Below are 27,179 nucleotides of genomic sequence, written 5' to 3' on the forward strand. Positions count from 1 at the left end.
AGGGATTAAAATATCTTTATTGTCATCGTTATTATTATTATATACATTAACTGAACAGTTACAGGTTGCTTCTACACCAAATGAATTTGGTTTGCACTCTTCACACCGATGTGCCATTCACACTCCAAACGTCACTCAACCTATTGCCTCATATTTTACACAGCGTGTCAAAGGGAAAGTGTCAGAACCTCCTCCTCACCACCGGGCGGCAGCAGTGAGTGACGTCACCACTGACAGAAAGAAACCAATCTGGGGATTAATACATTTCATCAATTAGCAAGGTTTGTGATGAAAAGATGTTTTCACACTTCATATGTTCAAAATTTGCTTGTCTTATAATATTGTTATTGTTACCCCAGAGGCTGTAGAAAACACGAGGATAATATTGATACTCCATTCCTCCTCCTCTCCACCTTGTAGCTGCTTTGGTTTCGCAATTTCATTTCACAAACACATTTCTCACTTTCTTGTTTCCGTTCATTCCTCCGACCCCCCCCCCCTCTCCTACCAGCAGCAACCATGTTGAACAGATGACAGCATGCAGCGCCATAAATACATACTAGTAGTAGACGGTTCAGACCTAAACCATTCACATGTGGAACATTTTAAAAAGACTGAATCAAAATACTCTTCTGATGTCAGTTCAAACAAAAACTTTTTTTTTTCTCTTTACCATGCCATGATATTAATATTGTCAACATCTGTTCGTGCTTGCGTGGGTTGACGTGGACCTGAGCCGCCATGCATCAAAAGCTGGCTGGATTTTGTTTCTTGGACACGGGGTTGCATCATTATCATCGTTCTCGAAACGCCGCTCTGTTAAAAAAACCTGAAAACACAGACTTCCTTGAACACACCGTCAGAGTTTCCATCCCCTCACTTTCCTCTCCCGTTCTTCACACCTCACACACACACACACACATTCTGCTGATCCAGTTACTGCACTGCATTTAAATCTTCTCAGCACAGTGGGAAAGTGGTTCCGTAACAACATACTACGTTTCAAATTAACACCGTACAAAAATAAAGTGGCATTATTGAGATGAATGTCGGACGGAGCCTTGAGGAATCCAAACTCATGTCGTCGTGTTCTGAGCTCAAAGAGCACGAAGCTGCATCCGAGCAATAGATGTTTTTTCTTCTTCTTTTTCTACTCAGCTCCTCTCATGCGGCTGAAGTCGTGTGAAGTTGCCAAACTACCGTTGCTGCAAATGAGATCGACGCAAATTTCTTTTTACTGCTGCAGCTCAGTGAAAATATATTGTGATTCTACCATAAAGTGTCTCCGTTGATGTTGCAGCATCCAAACAAACAGGAAACGCTGCGCTTCATTAGGGTGGTGAGCTCCGGCTCCGCCTCCCGACTACCTCCACCCTCTGTCCTGTCCTCCTCGGCCGATGCCTCACGCCCACATGCCGCCGTGCCTCCTCTGCTCGGTGTGCGTGCGCCCCCTGCGAGCGTGCACGTGGCTCCTGGTCTGGGCTTTAAGCCAGTGAGCGTTGTCTGGGTTTGATCCTTGGATACAGCTGGAGAGAGAGAGAGAGATGGGTCATTGCATCATGTTAACATTGTTCTCAGGGTGCCTGAACATCATGGATGCTGATAATAATATGCCTGCAGTGCCTCGTTACTGATGCTACATATATTCATATTATTGTGTTTTGATGGGAACTACTTGACCCCTCATTTAACTGTTAGCCAAACTCCGCCCCCTGACGGTGAGTGTCCAATCTCCCAGCAACAATATCGATGCATGACGACATGTGATAACAAACTCTAGTCTTTAGTGTCCGTCGCATTAGCTGCAACGTCAGTGTCCTCTCACCCCCAGCAGGTTCCTGGGTACGTATCCCTCGCGGTCGCTAAGTCGCGCCCACCACCACTCCGTCTCAGTGTCGTCACGCCGGCGCAGCACGCTGAGGGCGTCGCCCTCGCCGAAGGACAGCTCGTCGGCCTGCTGGCCCGTGTAGTCCCAGAGAGCGTAGACCCGGCCTTTGTTCATCACACCCATCTTTTCTTGGACGCCTGCGAGGGACACGGAGGACCCTCAGTGACACTTGAAAGTGGAACCTGGGCGCTTTAGTCCACTCATCGTGGGACCGCCTCTTGACTACCGACCGTAGAGGAACTGAGAACACTGCGCGTAGCCCTCCTCCATCTCTTCACACTTGTCCGCCGCCGTCTCCACGTCGCTGATCGTTGTGGCGAAAATGGCGGCGCCCGACTCCACCAGCATCTTACAGAGGTGGACGCTGTTGCACGACGCCGCGCAGTGCAGAGGAGTCCTGGGAGGGACGACAACAGCAAACAAGGACTCAATGCAGATGTTGTCCTTCATGCTATTCATAAAAGTATAGCGTTATCCAGTGAGGCACTTGTATCAAAAATCGAATAGGCCAAAACCGGATTCATTTCACCATCAGACAGGCCGACAATGAGCAGAGAGAGTCAGACGTCATCGGTAATTAAGTAACCAGGCTTCTGAATGCGGATCCGCATTAGACTGGGTAATCTCTTCCGTCATGCAATCATCTCCGTCATGGTTGCCTCCGAGGAGCGCGTCTTTATTACCCAAACAGCCTCCAGCCCCGCAGCGGGCCTCCGTTCTATTATTAGTCCGCTCTATTGAATGCATGATCGAATCGGCCGGCCCGAGAACTACTGACCATCCGTCGCTGTCGGCCGCATTTACATTGACTCCGAAGTCCAGCAGGAATTTGACGATGTGGTGATGGCCGGCGCAGACGGCGTTATGAAGAGGAGTGATGCCTTCGTCGTTGGGCATGCTGGGATTTTCCACCTTAAAGACAGAGATGGTGAGATATAAGACTTTCAGAAGGATTGTGTATCACAGTAACCACGGCTTTGTTCTTGGGAGCTCTGTGCTGTTGGGATCCGGCGTCTAACTTTCCCCCGACTGGGGATGAAAGCCGTTAATGCCCTGGTGCTTTTGAAGGTATCGCAAAGCTTCAAAACCATCTATCTGTTGAGGGACATTTGTGAGGGGGTGTACAACACTCATCTGTTCTTCTATTGCGTAAGGAAATGTGTTGCATTCGTCGACACAGAGATGTGTGCCCAATGATATTCAACTAAGTTTAAGTTTATCTTTATTATGACGATACAAATACAAAACACTGTGCAGCCTTTGCATTCAGCAAGTGTCTCCACAGGGTTTCTACGGGCCGTCTTTACAAGGCTGTAGATGGGTTTGAAGCGCTTGTAAAAACCCTTCGGCAACAAACATGCACATCAAATTAAAAATAAGAGAATGTATCAGAATACAAACGCGGTGACAACAACATAATCTCGTGTTACCTCGTATATAATCCTTTGCACCAGATCAAACTCTCCCTCCAACGACGCGTCCAGCAGCAGAGCCAGCGGGTTGAACTTCACTCTCAGGCCGTGGCCCGTTCGCTCCGACGACGGCTTCTTCAGGTTCGTTCGCTTCACCTGCAGCGCGCGGGGGGGGGGGGGGGGGGAGGGGGGGGGAAGGGAAACAGGAAGTGGTGACGCTGCCGAAATCAAAATTCTTAAGTGTGTACCTAATCTGCCACTGGAGCTTTCACAGTGAAGACTTATTTTGTTCCGGGTTGGGTGAGTATCGTGTTAAAAAAACAAAACAGTTTTAAGACGTGTACCCCCCCACCAGACCATCCATGCCTACCTTGGGCAGAGAAGGGGGGGCAGGAGGAGAAGGGGAGGGGGAGGCGGGGCCTGCAGAGTTTTGTGCAGGACTGGATCCTCTTTTGTTGTTATTTTTCTGGTCCTCTGGCCTCTCAGGTGCTTGCGGAGGCCCGGTTTGGGCGGGCGGGGACACACTAATGCCGTTGTCTGCTTTTACCGCCGCTTCTTTGGGTGTTTCCGTAGCAACGGGAGGGGACGAGCGGCGGGAGCCCGAGTTTCGAGCCTCGCTCTCCGTGGCTCCCGTAGCGACGTGCTTGTCACAAGCTTCTGCATTTCCATTGGCGGAATGGAAGTTGTCCATTTCGCCCAAAATGCAGTCGGGCTGGTAGAAAGTATTGCCTGTAATCAAAAGCGCAAACAGACGACTTCAGCATCACCCTGAAGATCAAAGGGAAACCTACGTGGCGTCAGCGTCTCACCTGAGCCTCCTTCCATGCCTCCGGCCAATGTGTTGAACCTGCGCGGCATGGAAACAAGCATTTTTAATACTAAAGCAAGGTTTTACCATTTCTTTGCCCATGGAGCTTGCTTGGACACTAACGTGTATACAGTGAAGAAACGGACCTTTGGTACAGCAGTTTTTGGATGTTGGGCCCTTGTGGGCCCTCGGGCTCCGTGATCGAGCTCCGTTTCTTCAGGGGCCGCGGAGCGTTGCTGAGGCGACGGCGCAGCACGTCCAGGTCAGCGTCGCTCTGGTAACGGAGCTGCGAGTGGGCTGTGGGGGACAGGTGGGATTCTGTGTTGTTTCAAAACTGCACATGGTCCTCTCACACATTGAGTGAACTCCTTATACTCCGTTTACGTTCCGATTGGAAACAAGAATAAGGTGTAATCTCTGGTACCTACCTACTGGGGTGAGCTTAGTGGGACTGAGGGGGCGAGGGATGTTGTCCACGGTGGGAGGTGGGAGGATTTGACCGTCGCCGCTCTCGCCTCCGCCCTTCCCCCCTTCTTTATCCGTCAATTCCTCTCTCCCCGCTCTTCCTCCCCCTCCTCCTCCCCCCTGGAGGAAAGGGACGGGGGACGGAGAGGCGGAGTGGGTGGGGAGGATGGGTTTACCGTAGACTGCGCAGAGAAGGAAAAGCTCAGGTGGACTATTCATCGTTGACATTGTTTCACAATAAGAAGAGCACACCTTTACATGTGGAGTCACCTGCTTTGACAGTAGTCCGGTTGCTGAGGGAGCCGTAGCTTTTGGCCTGAGGCTGCTGGAGGTACATGCTGTAGATGGAGCTGCTGTTCATAGTGGCGGGGCCCTTCCTGGGGGACTGGGGTCTGGAAGGGTGGTCCGGGACATAAGGGCGTACAGCCACCGCCGGAGGGGGATCCGTTCGCTCTGTTTGCGGGGACAAGGGAGACAGCTGGGAGGCGGAGCCTAAAGGGAAAGAGAGTGTACGGGAAATGTGCAATTACATAATAACGTTTATTACAATTCCTTTTACAGATGCAACACTGACATCTCCATTAAAGGCATTATTTACAGTTCATTGGTTTCCTTTCAATATTTGTAATAGCTTTGTCATTATTTTTCATGATTTGCTATTCATCCAAAAAAATGTCTTTTAATCAGTGCATTGAACAAGTGGGACCAAACGGTTTGATATGATAAATGAGTTGTGTGTGCATTAAACATCACCGCCATTCCTGTGAAATAGTACGGAAAGGCTACTGCTACTGAATGTACAACTTATGAACATTATAATGGATACAATTCAGTTTACAAATCTCAGGAATAATTTGAGCTGGTCATTAACCGATGACTCGTGAGACCGTAGCAAAGCAGGGCGGTTTGGAAACTGGTGTAGATTTCAGTAGAAATGGAGAGATTAACGAGACGTGTAAAACTGTTCAGCAGTGAACGGGCAGAGTTTCAAAAAATAATAAGGACCTAGTTTTATCCTCCCCGGATGCTTTGCTTCAAGCTTGAATCGCTCCCTTCAAAGCAGAGGAAGTGAGCGCCGGAGGGGTGAAGTGTAGGAGAACCGTCTGAGGAGGCCACGTGAGCATAAAGCTCACTACCTGAGTACACCCTATCAGCTGAATGAGTGTCAAAGGAAAGTCCTCTTATTCTTCAAGCAGCCATTAAACTAAACATTAAAAAAAATAAGATCCTATTTTTTATTTATTCACATGACATGCTTTCTAAAATTTTGGTGTGTAAAAGACCTCAAAATCAATGTGACGTTATGAAAGCCTTTTGCTATTTTTAGGAGCGACGTGGATGTTTTTCTGAACGGCCTGAAAATGGATTCATTATATTATTCCAATACCGATTGTACTATTTCAGATGTGGGATGTGAATAAACATACAGACCGACAGCTCCCTCCTCGAACGTCTCTGTCAGTAAGTTTTATTTATGTGAGGAAAGCTCAGAATGATGCACGCTCGCTTTCTGTAGGGTCAGTCTGCTGTCTGCAGTCTACTGGAATGAACCCAGGGTCATTTCAGGGTATGAAAGGTTTAAGGAAGACGTTCCCCCCCAGTCATGTGATATGTAAATATATAATGCATTTGTCCACCATCGTCAAAACACTTTCGGTCTCAGTGACTCTGTATTCCACCTTGAATTGGACTCGGAGAGATGGAGGCGCGTTGGTGTATTTCTTGTAAAGAGGAGGAGGAGGAGGACGAAGGGGTGTTTGCAGCATTGGATCGGGGCCAGCCCAGTGTCCCGGGGGCGGAGCGGGGCAGGGAGCTGGTGGCGCACTGATGCCCTGCTGCCTGGTGGGTGGCACTGGGGAACGTTCCGTAACCAGAGGAAAGCTGGGGAGAGGGAGAGACATTTAAATGAAATCAACACAACGGGTTTACTCTGAAGCCTGGCGGCTTATTGCTGTTTCTTCATTCGTACGTCGTTGTTTTCATGAAGGCTCTCAGTAGTCTCTCCCCGTGTTCGGTGTAGAGACGGAATCCGTACCTGTTCGGGGCCGTTGGTCCTCCAATCCGACGCGTTCTTACTGATGCTCGGCCACGACGCTTCGTTAGCTAAACGAAGAAAGAGAATGTTTTGAGGAAGGTTGAAACAAAGCGGTAATTTGGTAAAAAGTCGGGGAAAACAAACAAGTACCACTTACATTAGAGAATGTTAAAGTAGGTTAGATGTAAGATAGGGTTGTTGCGCTGAGAAGAAGTTGGAAGATGCTATTGGTATGGATGCTAACTGGTAGCCTCAATATTATTATTATTATTATATCAATATGTACTGACGGTGCTCGTTCTACTGCACTGATCCACCTGCTTCTTCAACATATCATCCATCACTAACTGGCTCAAACCAGCCCACGTATCCAACACTCAACGTCCCGCAGCTCCACAACGAGGCCTCAGTGGAGTTGGACACCACTCACCCACTCAGCCGCTCACCCGCCACCGCGCTGCCCTGCATGCGCAGGCGGAGAGCCAAAAGGAGGCATTTAAACATTCAAACTGGTAATTGCAGCGATATGGTATGAAAGATACCGGTTCTCTCTCCACAGAGGTGGTGTTGCAACACTGAGGTCACAGCAGGTCGAGCACAAAATCGTTAACCACTGCTGCCTATTAACTAGGGGCAGTTAAGGGAAGTCAAGGGCCTTGCTTAATGCTTTACAGTTTATCCTCCCTTTACCTCCAACTGAAGACAGGCTGAGTGAAAATGGCCTCGTTAATGTTATTGGGAAGCTGATTTGTTCTGGAGAAAAAAGGAATTGTGCATATGGGCGACTGATACTGATACCAATGTTGTCCTGAAGCTTTTGGCTGCTTTCATTTCTACATTAGTACCTACAAAGTGGTGGTGTGAGCAGGCTGAGGAGAAAAAGAGTCCACAGGAGTCCACACGAGTCGACCCTCCTGCTGTACTTTGGCCCGGTTCTCCTTTGAGCTGGATGGTGATACGGTAACGATGAATCTGTTCATCCTCTGGGCTCAGACTGTTAGTTGCACGGCCCCGTCACAGTTTGCGCACATTTCACACTGATACTGATTAACCGGAGAGAAGCCGGGAGTCCTGCAGTCAGGAAGCTGCTGTACACGTTTGACCTCGGGATGAGCGGCGCTCACGGCAGGGGGGCTGGCCCTCTGCCCCGTCGCGTGGTTACAAGCGGAGTCCTCGCCGCTTACATTCTACTAGTTATGTTACATAATGATCCTCAGAAAATGTTGTTAAGTGACCAGCAATCGTTATGTACTCTAAACATGGCTAATCGGCTGGCTGCTGCATGGCTAAACATTAAGCATAACAACAGGGGGGGGCCTCAATCTTATCAAACTTTTTGCAAGAAGGCAGATAATAATTTTTTCAAAGCTGTCTAACAGTTCTTGAAAAACCTATTAATATTTAAATATTAAGAAAAAATAAAAAGAGCACGGCCCGATGGGTTCTGGGACAATCATTATAGCAACAAGTGTACCTCAGACTTCCTTTCTCCTTTTCTTTGTTGTGTTCTATTTGTTGCGTCATTTGCTGAACTGTTGACACAATTTACTCCTGTGCGTTTTCCACATTTCGCTGGGACAAAAACAAACACAGCTGTGGAATTTGCTCGGGCATTCAAGAGCTCAATGGGATTTGCATGTAGTAATGGGAGTAGAAATACTACCAGTCTGGGTGTTCTGACGCAGAACTTTTATTAATAACCAGACTAAATTGCGTATGTGGCGTTAGCTTAGCTTAGCGTGAACCAGCTAAAATTGACCTTCCCACAGCAGGGAGCAAGACGAGAAGAACCGATTCAGTCCAGACGGAGGTGTGCCCTGGGTTCTGTTTTCTTACGCTGGGCTTCCTAACCCTGAGCAGCTGCCGGCTATCAGATGTCATGTGACTCCTGTCTGTGTCCCTGTGCGCATGACCCTCACATCCTGAGGTTGTTTTCTGTACAGCTCATTCAATTACGTTCCCAGAACCATCTGTACCGTTCTGTTCTTTTGTTCCTTATTTATTCTCGATTTGAACACCTCTGCCTCTTATTCAGGCTCAATGAGGTGAACTGAGGAGCCACTGTGAAGAGACCCAGAACACACCAAAGTGCAGAAGCAGACCATGCTGATCCAACACAGATAGAACTAAATGGAGGAGAGGGGTGTGGGGGGGGGGGGGGGTTCTCTTGCGCCTTAAAGTGACTCACTGTTGTTACTGTCTCCCCCCTGCGGGGGCCGAGGACCCTCCCACGTCTCAGGGGGCTTGGACAGGACGATGTCTAAATCTGACTCTTTCCATTGGCCGGGAGGCTTCCTGCCGCCACTCCTGTCCTCTTCTGCTCGACCACACCCGCCAGGACGGACAGGGACAATAGCGAAAACCCGGGACATCAACACGAACATTATCGGCGACGCCACAACACAGGAACAGGGGACAGCGAGTGAGCGACAGCAGCAACGACATCCACACGGGGGACAAAACAACCGTCACAGAATCACCGTCAACATCCAGACGTCACGTGTGAGATGACGACAACAGACAAGGGGGAAGGAGGGAAAAAAAGAAGTCGACGCGAACAAAGAGGAAAGAGACGGAAAGTTAGAGCGCAGACAGAGATACGAGATAAGAAACCCTGAAGAGAACAACAACAACAACGGGAGCGAGGAGATCCGCCGACCTGAGAGGGAGCGGACGTGGCCGAGCGGCGTGGGTTTGGGCGGCGGGTCCGTCGGCAGGGCGTAGCCCGCCTCCTGCCTCCCCTCGGCCGGCACCTGGATGTAGGGGCAGACGGCCGCCACTCGCCCCGAAACCGCAGCGCCCGGGTGGGCAGGGGCCTGAGGCGAGGACACGCCTCCTCCGTTCATGCGGCTCAGCTGGACGCCGGGCAGAAGGGACAGAATCAGACCGTCGCAAAACTTCAAACCCAAGCGAATGAAATGAAAAAAAGGAGTTCGGTTTTAAGCCGCGCACTTCGGCCCTCTTCTTGTGAAGTCGCTCCCTCAGGTCGCCGATGCGCTGATCCATCACCGTCACCTGGGCGTTCCTCTTGTTCAGCAGCTCCTTGTTCTGGGCCAGCTTGCTGCTCTGCTCCAGGTTGTGGCGGTTGCGAGCCTGGAAGGCAGAGCGAGCTCCGGTGAGGTGAGGAATGTTTATGCTTGTATTGTTGTTTATTTCAACAACAAGTGCTTCACATGAAACCTTATAAACCATCAAAAAAGCAGGACGAAGAAAAGGAAATTGAATACAAATTAACAACATAAAAAATAGAATAAAGGTTGCAGTGAAGTTTCTGAAATAAATGGCAGTAAATTTCAGGAAAGTCTTACTTGCAGCTCTTGGTAGAGTTTCCTCAGCTCCACGGCCGCGGGGCCGGACAGGTGGGATCCCTTCTGGCCGGCGGTCGCCCCCTGAGAGCCGGCGTGCGGCCCCTGAGCCGGCGCAGTGGGGTGCAGCTGAAGGCGACCTCTCCTCAGATCCTCCAGCTGCTGCGTCAACTAGTGAGACCATTCAGAGAGAGCTCAGCAGATCCACCCGACGCCAACTCAGTTCTGCTTGATTTACACGGTCGTCCTGAGAGCCAACTCCGTCTCACAGTGACCAACAGCCCCCTTCCTCCCTGCCCCCCTCCTCCCACCCCCAGGCGTTACCTGGTCGACTCTGACCACGGCGGACTGCAGCTCGGCCTGCTTCTCCTGGAACAGGCTGCTCACATGGTTGATCTCTGCAGCTGCACACAGACACAAAGACGGTAAAAAATGAGCACTGACGTTGTCTTTGCCACACTATTAGCATGTAATAATGTGTGTGTGTGTGTGTGTGTGTGTGTGTGTGTGTGTAATCCTCAGGCCCACTGTGGTGTCTGCGGTGCGGCTGTTCTCACACAGGTTTCCGTTGATCAGTTTGCTGTAGTCCACTTGTCCTCTCATGGCTCGGATCTTCTTCAGCTTGGCTTCCTGAGTCTCCACCCGCTCCTTCAGCCGCTGCAGCTTCTCAGCTTCGGACTGAAGAAGAAGAAGAAGAGGCACGGGCTTCATTTCTCATCTTGATTTTAGTCCGCATTTAAAGCGGCAACAACAAATAATTACCACGCTGAAGTATAAATGCAAAATGACTTAAACAGCTTCTAGGGGCTTTTTCTTTTGTTAAGGACTCAAAAAAGACAGACAGCGCACCTGGGTCTGTGCCTGGTTCAATCTGCCTCCCTGGTGAAGGTACCTCAGTCTCTGCTCCTGGAAGTAAACATAACAAAAAAAACACAATATTACATACTTCATGCAGATTTATTAAAGGATGCGGCCACAGAGGAGGATCGGATGGGAAAAGAAGCCTGTGTGATGCTGATGCAGTTTGCACCTCTCTCTGTATCAGTAAAGAGAGTCTCTTTCAACACACACACGCGCACACACAATAACGCACAGAGAAAGAGGGAAATGGAATGTTGGCAAGAAGCGTCCATTCACACACAAGCACACACTCTGATAGGCCACAACGTCACAGCTGTTTGTTTCACTACGTTCAGCGGCGGCGTTTTGGACTCTTTCTTCCTGGAAGTCGTCAATAAACGACGTGATCGTTGCCTCCACGTTGCAGCTGGGGGGCCTTTTCCGTTCAGGAAGCCTAAGCAAGGACGCTTACGCAGTGGAAGGACACACTGAATAGCTGCCAATTAGCAGTGTAATGTTGCCAAAGGAAATACAGCAGTGTCAGTGTGACTTTAGACGAATTAACGAAGACATTTTTTTTTAGGTTGACCCCCTCTTCCGTCTGTTTCCTCGAGTGGTTCCACTTCCTGCAGATGTCCTAATTTCCTGTCAACTCAAAAGTAACTTCCTAGTGTGGGAATGGCCGCGGTTGGTGTCTCACACAGACACACACGCACACATACACAACAACCTGAAGCTGAACGGTTGTCTATTTGCTGAAATGGGGGCGTTCTTTCCTGACAATCCTCAAACTCTGACCTGATCACATGTCGCCAGACGTATGGCCCGAGATCTTGTGCACTCACGCATGCACAGACACACACACACACACAAACTCACACTCTACCAAGGACGAATGGTGCCTCAAAGCCGACCTTTTCAGACAGACTCTAAAATAGATAACCTTACATCAACTGACAGGCAATCCATCCAGCAGCTTTGTTTATATGTGTGTGTGTGTGTGTGTGTGTGTGTGTGTGTGTGTGCGTGCATTACCTTGGCGACCAACATCTGTTGCTGAGCCTCTATTTGTTGCTGTTGTCTTGTGGCCATTTCCTGGAGCTCAGAGAGGGTCAGCTCCACACGGGGAACCTACACACACACACACACACACAAATATTAATGTGGTATAGTCATTAAAAAAAGTGTGTTTCCCCCTCTGCATGTTGAGGACTGTTGCTGACCCAAACTGCCAGGAGATGAATGCTATATATCGCCTCGCACTACAGGTCACAGAGCACCTTCACTGTGCTACAGAAATGCTATTAGGATAGCAGCTGGTGGCCTTGGCCGAGTGGGTGAATGATAGTGACGGTCCGGGGGGGAGAAATCACCGTAATCCCGTCTGATCTGCTCACTTCAGGGCTGTGACACGGACGTTGAATAAAAGTCGGATCTCGCTGATCGTTTCTCAGCAACCCGGGCGGCCAGTGGACAAAACGTTTCTACGGTCCTACTTAGAAATGTGTGCGGGGCTGGAGGAAAACGGAAGGTTTCTGCCTAGTCGCATCCTGCTATTGTGCACTCATGAACACGTACGCACGCGCACACACACACACACACACACACACACAGGCACTGCATCTGTCTGTGATAAAAAAAAAGAATCTTTTTGTCAATAGTCAACCCATAAGACCATTAACTGATTATCTAAAGACATCGGGCAGATCTTCGTACTCAGTGTGATGACACATTATCAGTTCAGCTTATTGCATAGTGTACAAGGGGTTAAATTTGTGACTTGATCCAGACGAGTAACTCTAATTGACGATGGCACCTAGCGAATGAGATTCTTCCCTTTTATGAGTCATTATGAAACTAATCATTACGCTTGACCTCATATCTCATATGAAGGTCACATGGTGTGAATATTATTAGTCATAATGTCAAATTGTAGCACTCACTTACTTATAATGGCACTTATCTATAACATGTTTTGAAACTTCTTATTTGACAAAAAATTGTTCTTTTGAGTTTGTATCTCTACGGTCGAAATGCACTTATTGTAAGTCGCTTTGGATAAAAGCGTCAGCTAAATTAAATTAAATGTAATAATGAAAATTCTATAATATCATCTTGCTTTAACCGTTTAAAAATATGTATATAAACAACAACATGTCCACATTATAAAAATGTCAATTAGCTCCCAATTCAACGTTGTGTGGGCCTGCTTATGCTGTGGGACACCTCTTTACATAGAAATGAGGATAAGAAAAGATTAGCCCTCTTTAAAATAATAACAAACATCTCATCTCAAAGTACAGATTCCACACAGTCAACACACAAACAACCAAAGGAGGGTCAAGAAACACAGGTGTAGGTTGAATAGAATTTCCCTCCATCGCGCTGTTGTTTCTTTTAAGAATGCAGATAGATCAGGAAGGGGCCTAAAAGGAAACCCTGAGGAACTCTAGAGATGGCGTCACGCAATGGGACTGTGCACCTCCTAAGAATTTAATGTGCTCACTTCCTTCAAAGTCTCTAAAGGTTCACGAATAGTCCGTTCACCCACATTAACACGGGAATGTTTTAGGAAATCTGAGAACCGACCCTTCAGCAAGAACTTGGTCCGATGAATCGAGTTGCTTCAGCAGTGTGCAACTGATCATTAGCGAGGCCTATCATCATCAGGATTTAAGGGGTTTGGGCCTCAGGGTTGAAGGGTCTCAAAAGGATCTGAGGCTTTGTTAAAAGTGGGATTGGAAGCAGGAACTCAAGCTTCATTATGAGCGTCAGTGATTAGCGACGGCCGCACTGCTCCCACGGCCTCCAGACCCAATTCATTCTCCAAAACACGATGCCAACGCACAGTTTGAGTCATATTTTCAGGACCAAGACACTACTCACATTACATTAGATCACTGCTGACCAGTGGGATTCCGCAGAGTCTCACATGCACGTTCATTATGGAGAGTCTGCAGGTACTTTAAGCTTTCCCCTTAAAGGAGACCAGGAGCACCAGTAGGACCAGAACATCCCTGGCATTCTGTCGCTTCTTTATCTATTATCATAAAAATGTCACTTTGATACGCTCATTTGTGAATGCACAAGTATTAATTACAATATGAACTATGTGAAAATGAAGTACCACTGAATACATTTTAACAAAATAGGGTTGAAACGCATCGAGGTGAATTCATGTGGTTTAAACTCGCCTTTAGAAAATATCTTTATGGTAATTTTTATGTTTGACTGAAATGTTTTTGGTTTAAATTGAAAACTGAAGTGCCTTTGAGCTACGAATCTGGCTCCTCCTCTGTGGTCCAGATGTTTAAAAAGAATTATTCTGAACAGCTGTCACCGCCTGGAACAAAGATAACTTGCTGTGACGTTTGTCTCCATCCGAGAAGTTTAAACCGTCTCTGCGTCCCCCCGACGACGACCCGCATCCTAAAGTTAACAACCCACCCGACAACGCAACAAAACACAAATGCGTGTCAGCTCACGATCGCATGCACACCCCCGCGCCCCACGCCCGTGCTGTGCATTCACCTGCAGGCTGTCCCATGTGATCCTGCAGGAGCGGACTTTAATTTTGCTGCATTGTCCTTCGACAGTGAACTCCTGCACCAGATCCACCTCGTTCCACTCCATCCTCGCCAGGGAGCAGGGAAACGCCGCAGAGGAGGGAGACACAAAACCGGAGCAGATCCCGACCACAACTTTCCCTCGCGTCCCCCCCAGCCGATGTGCTGTGATTTACGACGCTCTCTCTCTCTCTCTCTCTCTCCCTCACTTGCTCGGCGCCCACGCTCCCACCCTTCTCTCTCTCTCTCTCCCTCTCCCTCCCTCTCTCTCTCTCTAATAGAAACTCTCTCCAATATGACGCGGCAAACAAACATGTACACCTATGAAGCGGGAAAAGTCCTCCCTATGGCCCCTTTTCCCTTTGTTTTCTTTCTACACCTCCTTCCCATCCCAGCAACACCTCTCCTAATGTTCCTGTATAACCCCCCCTCCCCCTTTCTCCAACCTCTTTTTCACATCTGCATTCCTTCATCTCTTTCTTTCATTGCATTTCACGCATCTCCGCTGTTTTTTTTTTTTTTTTTTGCTGCAGTGACATTTCCCTCTCTCTCTTTCTCTCCCAAACACACGGACCTCCCTTTTTCTTTCTCCCTCTTTCTGTCTCTCATTTCCCGTCAGAAAGGGGGAATCACTGCACCACAGCCCTGGCGGAGCAGCAGCAATCAACCTCCTGCCTCAGATGTGTGTGAGGAAGATGACGACGTCGGCAGATTAACACACCCGGGACACACCGCGGAATTAGAGCTGACTAGTGCAGAGTCATATTTTTCCTTTATCTCCCTCCCTGCAACACACACACACACAAATACACAACGGCGTGCCGCCTCACACCTTTTAGGGTTTCGTTCTGTGAAACAGACACACAGATAGAGGCACACACAAACGCTCACATCCAGTGATGAAAGCAGGGTGTAATTTCTGCTTGTGCTGCTGTTCTGGACGCAGACCGTCACATTCATATTGATGAGGTATGACTTTGCACATTTCATATTCACAGCGAGAACGACATCACGCCGTTTTCTCGTCGACGCTTACGAAAGCAAAGAGTCAGGTTTAATGGTTTTTACTTCCAACGCGACGGTCGGCCCTCAGAACCGCGAAAAGCGGCAGAACACACGAGGATCCCCGAGCAGCTGTTCGCCGGTCTTTCACGGCCGTGTAATATGTGATCGCCGACATAAACTCAGTGAGAGTATTCCATTTCCAAACAGTGAGTGCGCATGCATGCAGATAGGAGGCCTACACACACACACACACACACACACACACACACACACACACACACACACAGAGAGACAGGTTGTTCTGATCACACGTCCTTCCAGAAATGAAACCCATCCCTTTCCCATCTGCTGTACGCCCTCAGTAAAAATATTCCTCCTAATCTGCAACAACAGGCTCCAGACATTCCTGCAGAACCTCGGACGAAACCAAAAGGGGAAACTCTGTCATCGAAAGCACTGCGGAGGCCGAGGGTTCACGCTGCGGGGCGGCCCTGCCAACGCCGAGCTGAGGGGTCGTGTCTTTGAACCCCACCGGAGACTCTGCTACAACTACGGAAGAATTACATTCATAGATTTCAAAGCTTCATCCCAGCTTTAGCGAGGTGAACTGTGGTTACTAGTTACTAGTGAAGTCCCTGAGACCCGCGGTGTCATGTTACCAAAAGGAGGCCCTTCACTGTATGTGATGACATACAGTGTCACACAAACGCACATCTGACTTCTTAATATACGCCGCGGCACGCGGGTGGAGTTACACGCCGCAGGACCGAGGGACTCGATTCGAGTCCTCTGTCGTTGTCTCTTCACGGTCTGCAAAACAAGGACACAACCCCCCACCACCCCCCGCCAAAATAAAACATGGATCTCTACTACCTTGTTGAATACAAGAACAACATCAACACAGCCTGGCTTCCCGTTGCACAGACGGGACGGTGATTGCAGTCGTATAAGCGATATTGAACACAAGATGAGACATTCCGCCGCCGCGAGTAACGTCGTTAGTGTCGAGATGAGTGATGGAGAACAAACTAAAAGCAATGTATCCCCCTCACAGACGCACAATTGTCAGCATTGTCACGTTAACATCATTATGTGGGAGGAAACAGCATCTGGTGTGTGTCACACCCTGACTCGAAGTCGTGCATCCACAACCCCAAAGAAACACACAAACACACAAAATAGCGCCGTCGGGCCCAAACACAAATGAGCAGGAGACGCCGCACCTCGCTGGCACAAAGCGTCCCGCTTAAACCACACTGACCTAAAACACACACTGTGCTCTGATTGGGTGACACTGAGACACAGGCACACACGTTGAAGAGCACTGCCAGCAGTCAACAGACAAACTGCCTGGTCTGCCAGTGTGTAGTGTAGCTTGGATAAATAAAAAAAACAAGTCAGAGAACAACTTTCGAAACGTAAAAACAGGGTGAAAAGAAAGTAGGAAACATTTAATAATAATAATAATACTTCATAGTGCTTTTCTTGGTACCCAAAGACGCTTTACAATTTAAATCTAAGTGAGGGAAAACACACTTACTACTCTCACTCACATCTCCAGGAGTCAAGTGTCCTATTATGATAGGACACTTGATGGGGGGAGAAAGCCAAAGGTTAGAGGGTGGGTAGAAAGTTTAGGGTTTCACACGCACACAGTCTGCCACACACACACACACACACACACACACACACACACACACGACAACAGAACAGAAACAACGATTTCCAAACTCACCCCCACACACCTGTCTCGTCGCAAACTCTGCGTTTGGCCTTTAGACCAAATGTTTAGAGATGGCAGAGGACGAAGGAGGACGGAAACCTCAAGACGACTGGGAAGAAGTGCTCGAGGTGAGAGGAAGAGGAGGAGGAGGAGGAGGAGGAGCTGTTTGGCTAGCTAACAATCCTCTTAGCCTGGTTATGTCATGGGACCAAGCTAATCCTACCTTCACTGGCTGACCGACACATACACACGGGCTGACTAACCGGCAGACTGACCGACACACACACACACACACACACACACACACACACACAGTGACAGGCTGACCGAGGCCTCACCAGCGTGCACAGGCCAGTCACGGGGTACAACACAACAGCTCCAACGGTTAAAAACAGCTGTTAGCGATGAATAAAAAGCTGCTAGCATGAAGTCAGCTTCTCTTTTTACAACCTGACTCATTACTCTGGAGTAGAGACAACAGGATAAAGCAACGCGTTAGTCAGCCCCGTGACAAACAGCTAATTCCTATTCTATTTCTTTACGCCACGTCTGTGAATACAGTAATTATAGCGTGTTATAATACTGGGTACCACATGCGTGTGCTAAGTATGTGTGCGTGTGTGTGTCTGTGTGTCGGTTGGAGAACTATAATCATCATTGTCACTAATCCGTGGGCTAATCCGCTAGACTACACATACAAACAGACGTGCACATGCGTGGCATTGTATACTCACACACACACACACACACACACGGAGCAAAATGCTTAAATTATTATAACATATATTATCTTTGGAATTTTAGGAAACCGGGCCGGCTTACCTGAGTTTCCAATCTTCATGCTAAACTAGACTATTATTTTAGTATTTGTAGGGGAAACTGAAGAGGCCTTGTGTGGGCAATCGGCCTTTGCCATAAACCTTTGGCCTATACTGTCTGTGTGTGTGTGTGTGTGTGTGTGTGTGTGTGTGTGTGCGCCTCCAACTACCTTGTCATCAGCACTCTGTGTTGCCTCCGTGGCCCAGCTCTGCTCCGAAGACTGCGGACTTCCTGCATATAAATGAACAATGACAAGAAAGCCAAAGCATGAAATATTGAAACAAGGTACGGGTGAGTTGGTCCTTGCGGCCTGGGGAAGATAATATGACAAGGATGGGCCTGAAAAAAATATATTGCAAGTACCCAAATCTCAGTATTCTACAGTGTATTCTGGTGCTGTGCTGTACATGTTACTGTGTTGAAGTGTCGTTATTTATCTCCAGCCTCTCTTAGAGAAAGTTGCTGGCAACTTGCCTGAGCAACAGAGAACAAGGCAATAAGATCCACAGCTCAGGCAATGTGGCTTTACTGAAAATCTATGTAATGACACAGAATAAAGATTAAAACACAAAAGTGAAATCACCCCCATCTTATCTGTACCCGGCTCCAGCCTTCTCTCTGCGAGTAATCTATAAATAGCATAATTCCTATTAATTCTGCTAAGACCAGACAGGCTTAATGTGGGCTAATCCCAGCCAGCGCGGAATCTCACCTCCAGTCAAGAGAGCAGCCGATGCGGTAATCAAGCCGAAAAAATTGTTTCTTACAATCAATAAAGAACTCAAAACCAATATGTACAATGAGTTAAGAAGCTACCGTTGAGATGGTATGCTAATAATCAAGAGTAATCCATGCTAAGGGGTCGACATACTGTGGCTATCGTTCACATCTGTCAGGGTCTGGTTCTCTAAACAGGAAACGCGGTATCTTCCCTCCACAGCGCCAACTTTTTAGTTTTTTTTCTTCCCGTTCTAAACCTATTACACATCCGCTGGTGGAGGAACTGTGACCGCTCGATGGGAATGAGTAAAGCATAAACAGGAATCATCCACTGAAGCTCAGATCAACCCAACCGAGCGGGGGGGAGGTAAATCTGACTAAAAAAGTCTTATTATTAATTTGATATTCACAATATACTACACAGCCCACGAGCATATGGTAGTGATGGGATTGTAATGAATAGTAATGAGTTTTTAATGAATAGGGTAGAGTGGGCATGCACCAAGTGGGGGGGTTGTCCCGTCCCTGCAGACACAAAAACACCCCACTGCTACAGCTATGCACAACAACACACTATGCACGATATTACATCATTCTTTCATTCATTACTTTTAAAGATAAAGGAAAACAAAACATTCCTTTAAGATCAAAGCTAAATGCTAAATCCATTGTGAACTGTCTGGTCTTCTCCCTGCCCCCCCCCTGTTCATGTTATGTAACACTAATCATCTTATCTGGCTAATTACTGGCCGAGCTCCAGCCCTCACCTTCTAAACCTCGCACACAGCATCGTGCATGCTGGGTTGTAGGTTTTGAGTTAAAATAATCCATTGCTAAGCTGCAGCATATATTCATATATTCACATTAGAGACCTGGGCGGTATGCTCTTGTGTGTGTGTTTGTTGTACTGTACCTTGCGTCCAGGAGGGGCAGTGTCGGAGGTAGAAGCTGACCTCCGGCCTCCTGGCTCCCCACTGCTGGAGAAGATCCAACAATAGCACCTCCTGAGGGAGAACTCGCTCTGAGGAAAACAATAGCAAAGGCTATAAGGGAGAGTCACTTATTGTGATTCATCCAGAGAAAAGACGATGATTTCATTCCAACGATGAATGTATCTTATCTTTTTCACCCTCTCAACCTTTGATACGAGTTCTATTCATCAGCACGTTCACAGATTTACTATAAACAAATTCATACATAGTTGTTGCTTATTCCTCAAAGCCCTTTCCATGAAAAAAAATATGATTAAAGCAGCCATTGCATTGTAGTGCTTTCAGAAACCCGGCAGCGACATTGTTCACAGAGAAACACGTCAATCCAAAGCTAACAATACACACGCATGTTGACAGTGGCTTCACGCCTAAACACACACACACACACACACACACACACACACACACACACTCACTCACACCCCGGCAGTGAGGCCGGTTGTGGCCTTGAGGCGCGGCCTGTCGTCACACAAGCCACACAATTCATAGCGGTATTTATGATGCGCTGCCTCGCAGTATTAGTGGCCTTTAAAGCCTCCCTGGCCTGTGGGTCACGCCGCGGGGCTTCACAAACACGCGGCGCTGTGGAGCGTGTTAATAGACACCGTGGCTCTCAGTGTGGCGGACCGCTCTATTCACTTTTTTTTTCACAATGGCGTCCAGTGTGCAGCGGGCAGCTCTATTGATTTCACGAGGCGCGGACGTGATTTACGTCTGACTTTGTTTCCAGTCGGCTTGAAAGCAGGCGATCTAGGCCAGAGCCCCGCTGAGGTTAGCCCGTCCAGATTATAATCATAAATACTCTAATGCCCTAAAAGGACCGTCAAGAGGATGTCAATGGTGATTCTATTAGTAATGGGCATGGTGATGCACCGTGTGTGTGTGTGTGTGTGTGTGGAAGCACAGGTCAGAAAACACAACACAACAATAACCATTATCATCACCACACTTTTTTTTTGGATGGAGCTTCAGGTTATAAATGGTCACAAATCGAAAAAGAGGAAATATGTGGATATATTTTGACTTCCGTTAAAAAAAGTGATGTCGTCTCTCCTCTTAAGAATAATAGATGAGAGTCAGGTCATTTTAATTCTAATCGTCGCCTTCTGTCTTTAGAAGATGTAATGATATTCCAACGTGATGATTCAGATGAGCTCATCACAAACGATCTCCCATATGCAGAAGCATCGATGCGTGTATTGAGGAGGACTCACCGTGCCCATTCCATATTTCGGCCAGGTGACACTCCCCCTCCCCGGCTTCTTTGCAGTATTCCACAACGTCAATCACCCTGGTTGCCGGGGTAACCGGCACCTCGGTTAGCATCTGCTGGGTGTCATTGAGGTAAACCGTCAGGATCACCTGTAACCACAGGAGCAAACACGTTCATTGTCTTAAAGGTTGCCACATTACCATTTGGGAGCATCGGTGACGCATTTCTCATTGATTACTGATTAGAATCACATATGACTAACTAATTAACTTCCCTAACTATTGTCTACACATCTATTAAGATCTCTGCGAGGGTGAAATAAGGAGACTTTTTTTCAAAAGCCACCGTTGTCCAAACAACACATTGATCACAGTCCCTCTGAGGTTTAGAACAAAGGTCGACAGAAATCTAGAAAAGTTTAAAATTGGCCAGTTATTATTAACTTATTGTTATTTTCTTATTAAAAATAAAACTTTCGTTCGGCCTATTATTTTTTTGACATCTCGAAAAGCCGCACGGGACTTAAAACAATCAGCTGTGTAGATGGTTCTATGTGAAATCATTTTGTCATCAAATTCCTCCAAATTCTGCAACCAAAAGATTAAAATAGCAATCAGAAAAGGACATCCTGTTTTAGTGACGTGACATCACCAGTGTCCCCGGTGATGTCACGTCAGACAGTCAGCCGGCAGATAAATTGAGGGTAATCTGGGATAGGAGCAGCCAGGCACACCGACCCGCACGTCAAGCCACGGATACACTTTTACTCCCTCAACGTGTGACACAAATCATTCACAGCGTTGCCAAGTGTCTCTCTCACATGGCAGAAAACGGCGCAGAGATGAAAGGTTTTGTATCATCCAATCAGCAGATAGCAACGAGATACTGTGAATTTAAAAAAAAAAAAGAGTAAAAGGGTTATGGCTATGACTGTAGCACACACACCTTACCCTAAGAAGCCAACACTATCTATTTCCAGTTGGTTATATGTGGCTGTTGTGAAACAACGACTTTCTTCATGTTAATTTCATGGCCGTTTTCACAGCAGTTTGACCCTCAAGGAAAGATCAAGTACAGGCTTTACTAATAAGAAGACTTTTAGTTTCCCTAATACATGAAGACACAACACCAGGAGCCTGTCACTGAAGCAGCCTAATGGAATTCCTCTTAAAGCACTCTGCGCTTTCAATATGGCCGCCACGGTGGCGATTACCATACTGACTACAAGCAGGGCCCCGTGTCTGTATATGACTACGTGTCAATATTTAACCCTGCTCAATATGCCTAAGATGACATCACAGAACAAATCACGAAAGACCAATCTTGAGTGCTGATCGTACTCGGAGGGAGGGAGAGGAGGGAGGGAGAGGAGGAATGGATGATGGGAGATAGGAGAGACGCTTTTTACGGCTGTTACTGGGAGTTGACTGTGATTTTGAGCTGATTACTGGTTTCATTAGAAAAGCACTCGTCCCCACCTACAGTTGGGTGTGACATCAGACGGGATTTGAGTCTTTACTTTACTAACTTGTCATATATTTGATTCACCTTTTATTGGTTGAAATCTTTGAAAAGATTTAGTTTTTCTCAAATATTTTTGTCAGCATTTCTTGAATAGTTCGTTCACGTGACACCGGATGAGTCGAGCCTTAAATTACAGCCTCAGAAGCTTCAATCTCCAAACTTTTTTTAGCCCTGCGTTCAAATGAGCCGTCCGGGTCACTCTGGGTCAAGGCTTGACTTAAAAAAGCATGAATACTGGAACATCATAAAGGACTTTGTTTAACTTTCACTCGCTTACAAATGATTTATGAGCTTTTCATTTAAACGTGATAATGTCATAATTGTGCCTCATGAGTATGTCTTTGGGAACAAAGAACTTCTGGCTATATTTAACTGTAATTTAATGCTGTGTGTGTGTGTGTGTGTGTTTGTGTGGTGAAGAGTGACTGAGGCTCTCCAGAAGCAGCAGCGGTAATGCTGGAGGGGGGAGATTAAAGAGACTACACTGATATAATGCACATACACACACACACACAGATACACACAGAAAGGATATACAATTCACATAAAATAATTAGATGTTAGATATCAGATTTATGGCAGAAGACATGTTGCATCATATCTACACTATAGTTACTAAACCATGAATAATTCATCAAGGCACCAACAATGAGAAATAAAGTCTTAAACTCTGTTTTCCTTTCCTTGTCACTTCCTTCCTGACCTTGTATATGCTCACACACGCACTCACTCACACACACACGCACTCACACACACACACACACACACACACTGTAAATCTTCACTCACAGATAACTTGTCGCATGAATCCGACTGATATTTATGTCCCTGTGCTAGGAGAAGCCACGGTGAACTCTGACCCTTTACTTGAAGCCTTTGACAAATCTGAATGGTTTTTAATTAGTTTTTATTTTATTTTATTGAGTTTTAGAAAATTTAGGGGAAATAAATTAGCATTAGATTCATATTGAACCAGTAATTAGAGTAGAGACAACAAGTCGTTAATCAGCCCAGTGACAAACAGCTAATTCCTATTCTATTTCTTTACGCCACGTCTGTGAATACAGTCATTCTTGACGCTGTATTTATTCTTACAGCCTCACAGTACAAGAGAGAGTGTGTGTGTGTGTGTGTGTGTGTGTGTGTGCGCATATGTGTGCATGTGAAAGTGTGTGTCCGCACAAACTGGGATTTTTAAGAACAAAATGTTTGTCCACAGCAAGTGACTGTGCTGTTCTTCCACCCACCGAGACCAAGACAATTCAACCACTTTGTGACACACTGATAGTCAGATTCACACACACACACAGACCCACTCAAACAGCAAAATCAGTCCCAGGAATAAGAACATATTTATAATTCTATGGTATAAAAACACACATTTAGGATAAGAAGCTTCAGCCAGTCAGCTGACCCGTGTCAACGTGTTTCTCGTGTTTCTCGGTTGGGGAAACTAAAAGTGTGTGAAAAGGTCAGATGGGTATGACACCATCAGCTGTCACTGCACACTGAAAGGACAACTGCTAGAGGGCCGAGGTCACGCCTGAAAAAAAAAAGCCCACTGACGCTTTAACACAAACCAACAAACGAAAAGAATCCAGAACTGAAGCACAGGAGTTTGGACACAGAGGGCGATGACGATGGTTGTTTGTCACGTCTGAGCTGAGGACTATTCGGTTGATTAACCAACGGCCAACACACATCTACATGTTGTCCATTGTCTTCCCAGTGGGTTTCGTTTGCACTTTCCTCAAATAAATTGCTACAAGACCTCTCGGGCCACACCGGCACACCCTTTGGTCTAAAATCGAATCAGGAAGATTGTTGAAAAGCAGCTGGTTGGAAGCCCACATCGTCTTAATTGAATTTCCAGGACATTTTAAGACAACGGGTTTGCTCACTGATGTTGCATCATGGGAGGGTGCAGAGTGGCTTGTGTGGGCCTTGGTGAAACAGAATTAGGAAAGTATTACACACTGAGGAGAAAATAGCTCCGTCACGCTGTGTTTCCAGTGAGCCAGCTCCAAGTAACGCCGGGCTAATAGGAGCCTATGTTGCATTACGACTACGCTTTAGAAAATAGACCGCGATCACGTTCCGAAAGTGAATGGGCTCCTTAAATCTGCAAAATCACAAACAAGATGACAATGCGTGCTATTCGTCTCCGACGGGCAGAGTGAAAGTGAGGAAAGAAGGGAACACGTTTGAAGACATTTAGGAGTTTCACGATGAAAACGGGAGGAGTGAGGAGTCGTTGGTCCTGTGTGAGCGAGAACACGGTGACAGCTGGAGGTGATTTGCGTTTCAGACACCCACCCACCGCCCACACCCACACACACACACACACACACACAGCGCCGTCTCTATAGGAACCGCATGAGTGCGGGGAAGCACGAGCTTCCCGCTCATTGAGAAAGAAACAATCCTTACACTCCTGAAAAAGTGTGTACAGAACATCCTACTGTGTGATTATGGGTTTATTGGTGATTAAAGGAAAGACGTTAGAGACAGTATGTGGAGTACATGAATCAGTCAGACGCAGCTAAATGCAGGCAGATGAGGGTCAACCATTACCATCATATGATCATGAACACACTTAAACCGCTTTCAACATGGAGGAATGAGAGCGACGACGGCCTCCTTCTAACAGGACAATAAGTGTTGGCTGATAACATTTTAGAAGAAGTTGCGAAGGCAAAAGTGAAGGCAAAAGCTGAGCTGAGAGAGGTACGGAAAAGTGCTTGAGGAGCCAGCTACAATTTCCCCAAAGTCTGAAGAACAAAGTGAACTTGTGGACAGCAGCTTCAGCTAAACTTTCACATGGGAAGTCGGGGGAGAAATGCCCCAAAAACTAAAGCGGACCCTGCACAGTAGAAGCTAAAACTCCCTGAACTTTAAAAGAAGGTCCGAACCAGATAAGAAGGGTTCTCTGTCTCTCTCTCTGTAAACACATCTCTATATCTTCAGTGTATTGTCCGCAGCTGACAGCAGCCCAACCGAGCCACAGGGAAATGTAGTGTTCAGTGTGTGTGTGTGTGCGTGAGTGTGAGAGAGAAAGAGAGAGAGAGAAGGATGTGAAGATTGAGATGGAAGCAGGAATATTGAATGGTTTACTATTTGAACAATTGGTTTTCTGGTAGAAGATCTTAGGAGTGTGAGATGCTCAGAGACTTTTCCAATAAATGCCCTTTATTATTCTTTGCAATTATTTCTCTCCAAACCTAAATATTTAAATGTTCAAAACTCAAAAACATTACACATACTGTATAGACACATACACACACACACACACACACACACACACACACACACAACGCTCCTTTAATAGTGTCATGTCGGAGAAGGGAAGAGAAGGACTTCTGATTGGAACCTTCAAAATAAAAGCCTCATTGATAAATGTGCAATTGTTTATCTCCGGAGTAATGCAACAATTGTGAAAACCACAAATGCATTTGTTCATTACCAAAAATAACAAGTATAAGGAGATGAACACTATCCATTGAAGGTAGCCTCAAAGCTCCAACACTTAACTAACTTAACTACTAAACCTTGCATAAATGAAGTTGTCATTTGAAAGCACAGCGCACAACTTCCGGTTTTAAACCGTTTAAAATTAATATATTGTCCCCGCTCAGACTCTGCACGAATGTTGATCTGTTTTAATGCGGTTGAAACGTCTGCTTCTCCATTACTTTAATACACAATAACATCGAAGCTTCTCGCTTTCACTTATGTTACTTCTGAGAAATAAAACCTTTAATTCCGAGGAAGTTACACGCGCCCTACATTCATGTCCGTTATTTTGGGAAATATATATATATATATTTTGTTTCCATTCATGTAGCTGGAGAAAGTGTATAAAACGTCTTAATAACGCACATTTCAAAATGTAAAATGACATAAAGTAACGGAAGAACGTCGTCTTTCCGTCTAGCTCAACGTGACGTTAGTTAGCTTAAAGCCCTTTCTAATAACTGTAACTGTAACGTTAGCTAGCTTTGACGTCTTCCAGCAGTCATTACGTCTACGATACATTTCATATTAAATACAAAACAAAAAAAGGTGTTGTACATTCCACCAGTGGGAACTTACCGGTAACATTCCTGCTGGTCAGCTCGTCCGTCCCGTTAGGAAATATAACTTAACGTTAACTCAACGTTAACTTCGTGCTCCTCTCGAGTCCTCCGCTCTTCTTCTACGGAGCTTTTTCGGTCTTTTCCTCTCATATGAAGAACTTTTCTATACATCCATAATTCTTCTTCTTCTTCTTCTCCTTCTTCTTCTCTGCTGCCAGATGTCCAGATGCTCACACGGCAAAAACTCCTGCTCCACTTTCCACGTTCAATCCCTCCCCCTCTTCCTTCCTCTCTCACACGCACGCACGCACGCACACACGCGCACGCTACGTCAAAGAAAACTGGAGACACTCATCGTCGGAGTTTCATTTTTTTTTTCCTCCTTTGGTCGCTCAGCGGGAGGTCCTCCGGTTCGGAAGGGGGGGGGGGGGGGGGAACTGGGTCAGCGTCCAGATGATCCCTCCCATCTGCTCCCGGTCTCCACCTTCTCCTCCTTCCTCCTCCTCAAGATGTGAATGTAAAAATCGATATTACTTTCTGGAGATTCTGACAGTTCAGTGCTGAATGGAATGTAGCACACTTTTAATATGGAGCTTTTTTTCTTTTTGCATAACGGCGTGTTATGACACGCGAGGGTTGTATTAAGCGGACACCACATATTGATTTGTGCGTCTCTATAATACACAAAACTCTTACGTATTCCTATTCATTTTAGTTTTTGTCTTCATGACCATCTGTAATAAATAAAAATGTATTAAAAACATTGTTAAACACACACACACACACAC

General features: G+C 46.7%; 1 protein-coding gene across 5 annotated transcripts; it reads right to left on the bottom strand.

The window, feature by feature from the left end:
- LOC119228154 (apoptosis-stimulating of p53 protein 1-like) lies at nt 1-26,754 on the bottom strand. Of its 5 annotated transcripts, none has more exons than XM_062557140.1 (24): nt 26,408-26,754; nt 20,793-20,940; nt 19,500-19,607; nt 18,036-18,097; nt 11,789-11,884; nt 10,763-10,819; nt 10,471-10,591; nt 10,238-10,317; nt 9,917-10,084; nt 9,561-9,701; nt 9,268-9,463; nt 8,797-8,925; nt 6,543-6,676; nt 6,253-6,454; nt 4,844-5,065; nt 4,537-4,755; nt 4,255-4,405; nt 4,110-4,147; nt 3,671-4,029; nt 3,319-3,456; nt 2,667-2,800; nt 2,119-2,285; nt 1,826-2,025; nt 1-1,526 (listed from the first exon to the last, which is right to left on the bottom strand). In XM_062557140.1, exons 1-24 carry the CDS (start codon nt 26,414-26,416, stop codon nt 1,485-1,487), a joined length of 3,321 nt encoding a protein of 1,106 aa, XP_062413124.1. In that variant the 5' UTR covers nt 26,417-26,754; the 3' UTR covers nt 1-1,484. The 5 variants fall into 5 exon arrangements, with proteins under 5 accessions (XP_062413124.1, XP_037343429.2, XP_062413125.1 ...); XM_037487532.2 differs by having other exon boundaries at nt 6,609-6,676; nt 26,408-26,753; XM_062557141.1 differs by lacking the exon at nt 8,797-8,925 and having other exon boundaries at nt 26,408-26,753.
- Nucleotides 26,755-27,179: the final 425 nt, after the last annotated feature.

Source organism: Pungitius pungitius, chromosome 14, assembly GCF_949316345.1.
Source record: "Pungitius pungitius chromosome 14, fPunPun2.1, whole genome shotgun sequence".
NCBI classification, from domain to species: Eukaryota; Metazoa; Chordata; class Actinopteri; order Perciformes; family Gasterosteidae; genus Pungitius; species Pungitius pungitius.

Excerpts from the sequence above, each read along its gene's own strand:
- LOC119228154 (XM_062557140.1), bottom strand. Across the intron at positions 10,085-10,237 it reads CCGTGGTCAGAGTCGACCAG|TTGACGCAGCAGCTGGAGGA; the intron begins GTAACGCCTGGG and ends TGGTCTCACTAG. Across the intron at positions 3,457-3,670 it reads CCCCCCCTTCTCTGCCCAAG|GTGAAGCGAACGAACCTGAA; the intron begins GTAGGCATGGAT and ends CGCGCGCTGCAG.